The following is a 3,064-nucleotide window of genomic DNA, read 5'->3' on the forward strand; positions in this document are numbered from 1 at the left end:
ACACACACACACACACACACACACACACACACACACACACACACACAGACACACACACACACACACACACACAGACAGCGCACCCGATGAGCTGTGATCCAACGTAGCCGTAGAAGAAGGCAGCGAGCACCGTGGCTTGGTCGATGTGGGACCAGTGATAGGTGGTCGACATGACTACGGCAGCCACGGCAATGTTCACGCGATCGCAGTAGGAGATGCCGATATTGGCCGCGCACATCAGCACCGTGGCGCGGTCGAGCACACCGCCTCGACCTCCTCCCACCATGTCTTCGGTGGGATCAGTGTGCGGCAGGCAATACAGGGCCACCAGCGAGGAAGGGACGGAGGATTGGGGGGGGGGGGGTTGCAGGGGGTCAGTGCGTTGTGGGTGTTGTGTTGTTGGGTGTTGTTGTGGCTGTCCTTCCTCGTCTTCTCTGCACACACACACAAATCAATTCAATTCTCTCTCTCACTCACAAGACGACACACACAACGACGACGATGGACCCGAACAGTGGACTGGACGCTGTGCTGCTGCTCGCCAAGTCGGCGCGCGGTGCAGGCTGCAGGGAGATCATCAAGAAGGTGCGCTGTACGTTGCGTGCAAGTGTGCGCTTGGTGCAGCTGGTGCAGGGGGGGGGGTGTGAAGGCGCGCATGCCACGCAGCGTGCAGCCACCTCTCACGCATGATGGCCCTTGTATGTGTGCGTGTGGATGTGAACAGGCGACGAGCGCGCCAGATGTGCATGCGTTTGGGGAGCTGTTGGACCTGCCCCAGGTGACGGAGTTGGAAGGCGGTCCACACGCCGCTCACCTCGAGCTCCTCAAGCTCTTTGCCTTTGGCACCTACCCAGACTACAAAGGTCAGGGTGTGTGTGTGTGTGTGTGTGTGTGTGTGCGTGCGCGTGCATGTGTGTGTGTGTGTGTGTGTGTGTGTGTGTCTGTGTGTCTGTGTGTCTGTGTGTGTGTGTGTGTGTGTGTGTGTGTGTGTGCGCACGCACATGTGTGTGAATGTGTACACCTCACATCCCCCCCCCCACTGTCACGGCTATATCTTCGCTGTCACGCCCACATCTCCAACTTGACGGTCTTGGTCGATGCAGCACGCGCTGCAGAGTTGCCGGAGTTGAATGATAAGCAGGCACGCAAGCTGAAGCTGCTCACCATCGTCTCCCTCGCAACACAGCTCAAGGTATGTTGGCTGTCGCACGGTGAACACGAGGCTAACCACTGACAGTGCTCAAAGTTAACCTTCATTCTCATTGTTGTCGACTTGACTGGGTCTTGTTCATCGCGCTTCGCAGAGGGTGCCTTATCAAGTCATGCAAGAACAGTTGGACACGGCAGACACAAGACAACTTGAGGTGTGCACACAACATAAGCAGCGTGTGCATGCAGGGTGTATGTGTGTGTGAGTGAGTGTGAGTGTGAGTGTGAGTGTGTGAGTGAGTGTGTGTGTGTGTGTGAGTGCGTGTGTGTGAGTGTGTGAGTGTGAGTGAGTGTGAGTGTGTGAGTGAGTGTGAGTGAGTGTGAGTGTGTGTGTGTGTGTGTGGTGGATATTGACACGTTTAAACGGATGCTTGCGTGCTCACGGCATATGTTGTGACTCGACAGGACCTCATCATCGACGCCATCTACCGCGGACTCATTGGCGGCAAGATGGACCAAGCAAACCAGAGGGTGCGCGCGCGTGTTCTGTGTGTGTGGGTTGTGCGTGTGTGTGTGTGTGGGTTGTGCGTGTTTGTGTGTGGGTTGTGCGTTATGCCGTGTATGAGTATGTGCGTTGTTGTGTGCGTGTTTGACCAGTGTCATTGCACAGCCACACCCATGTGATGTGGAACAGAGCTCACGACACACGTGCACGTCTGCGCTGCAGTTGATTGCGGACTGGACGTTTGGGCGCGATATTGTTCCTGGCGATATCGACAAGATGATCGGACTCATGTCGACCTGGTGCGCGCGCTGAGGCCGTGCCGGGAGGGGGGAGGGGAGGGTGTCGGATGCGCGCAACCACATATATGCATACGCAGACAGACAGACAGACAGACAGACAGGCACACAGACACACAGACACACAGACACACAGACAGACAAACAGACAGACACACAGACAGACACACAGACAGACACACAGACAGACACACAGACACACAGACACTCAGACAGACAGACACGCATGTTGAGCGCACTTGTGAACACATTCACTCACCTTGCACCCACCATCATCATCACCATCATTGATTATGATGATCATCATCATCAGGCACTCGAACTGCGAGTCGACGCTGGCAGAGTTGGAGGCGGAGATGCGACGGGCGACGGCGGCGAAGCAGGCCGCACAGCAGGCGCAGGCAGACCACGACGCAAAGGTGCACGCACACACACATGCAAATTTGCATGCAAACACAGACAGACAGACGAACACACACACACACACACACACACACACACGCACACACACACACAGACATGCACATGCTCAAGCACACGCGTGCGTGCGTGCGTGCGTGTGTCGACCTCATATTTCCCTTCCCCCATGCCCCCCTCGTTTCTTCGTGCGCGTGTGTGTACAGGTCTCTGCTGTGCGGGCAGCGGTTGAAGCCGAGATGGAACGCGAAGTTAAGGACCGCGACTGATGGCACCACGTGCTCGCGTGTAATGTGATGCGTGTGTGTGTGTGTGTGTGTGTGTGTGTGTGTGTGTGTGTGTGTGTGTGTGTGTGTGTGTGTGTGTGTGTGTGTGTGTGCGTGTGTGTGTGTGTGTGTGCGTGTGTGTGAAAGACCGCGTGAGTCGCCGCCGTCGTCTGTCGAAGAACCGCAACATCCTGTATCTCCGTCAAACGTGCGTTTATGGACGAAGACCAAGAATGTAAAAGAGACAATTTGACTTTTATCATTTTTGCAAGCAGAGAGAGTAAGTATAAGCTGTGTCAAAAAGCAACTAGCGGTATGCAGGATTGTGCTGCTCAGTTAGACGGTTCACTGGAAATGATACACATGGTACACAACCATATGACGAGTCTTCCACGCCGGAGCGCTCACCCCACCAGTTCGCAACGGGGAAT

At 55.4% G+C, this 3,064-nt stretch overlaps 1 protein-coding gene across 1 annotated transcript; it reads left to right on the plus strand.

Moving 5' to 3' along the window:
* Window positions 1–501: 501 nt before the first annotated feature.
* Window positions 502–2,636, plus strand: PTSG_11200 (uncharacterized protein; the record flags this gene model as incomplete). Its single annotated transcript, XM_004987788.1, has 8 exons — window positions 502–585; window positions 725–863; window positions 1,104–1,192; window positions 1,305–1,364; window positions 1,615–1,680; window positions 1,844–1,953; window positions 2,264–2,369; window positions 2,574–2,636. 8 exons carry the CDS (start codon window positions 502–504, stop codon window positions 2,634–2,636), a joined length of 717 nt encoding a protein of 238 aa, XP_004987845.1.
* Between the last annotated feature and the right edge of the window lie 428 nt (window positions 2,637–3,064).

The sequence above is a fragment of the Salpingoeca rosetta genome (genome assembly GCF_000188695.1).
Source record: "Salpingoeca rosetta unplaced genomic scaffold supercont1.41, whole genome shotgun sequence".
NCBI lineage: Eukaryota > Choanoflagellata > Craspedida > Salpingoecidae > Salpingoeca > Salpingoeca rosetta.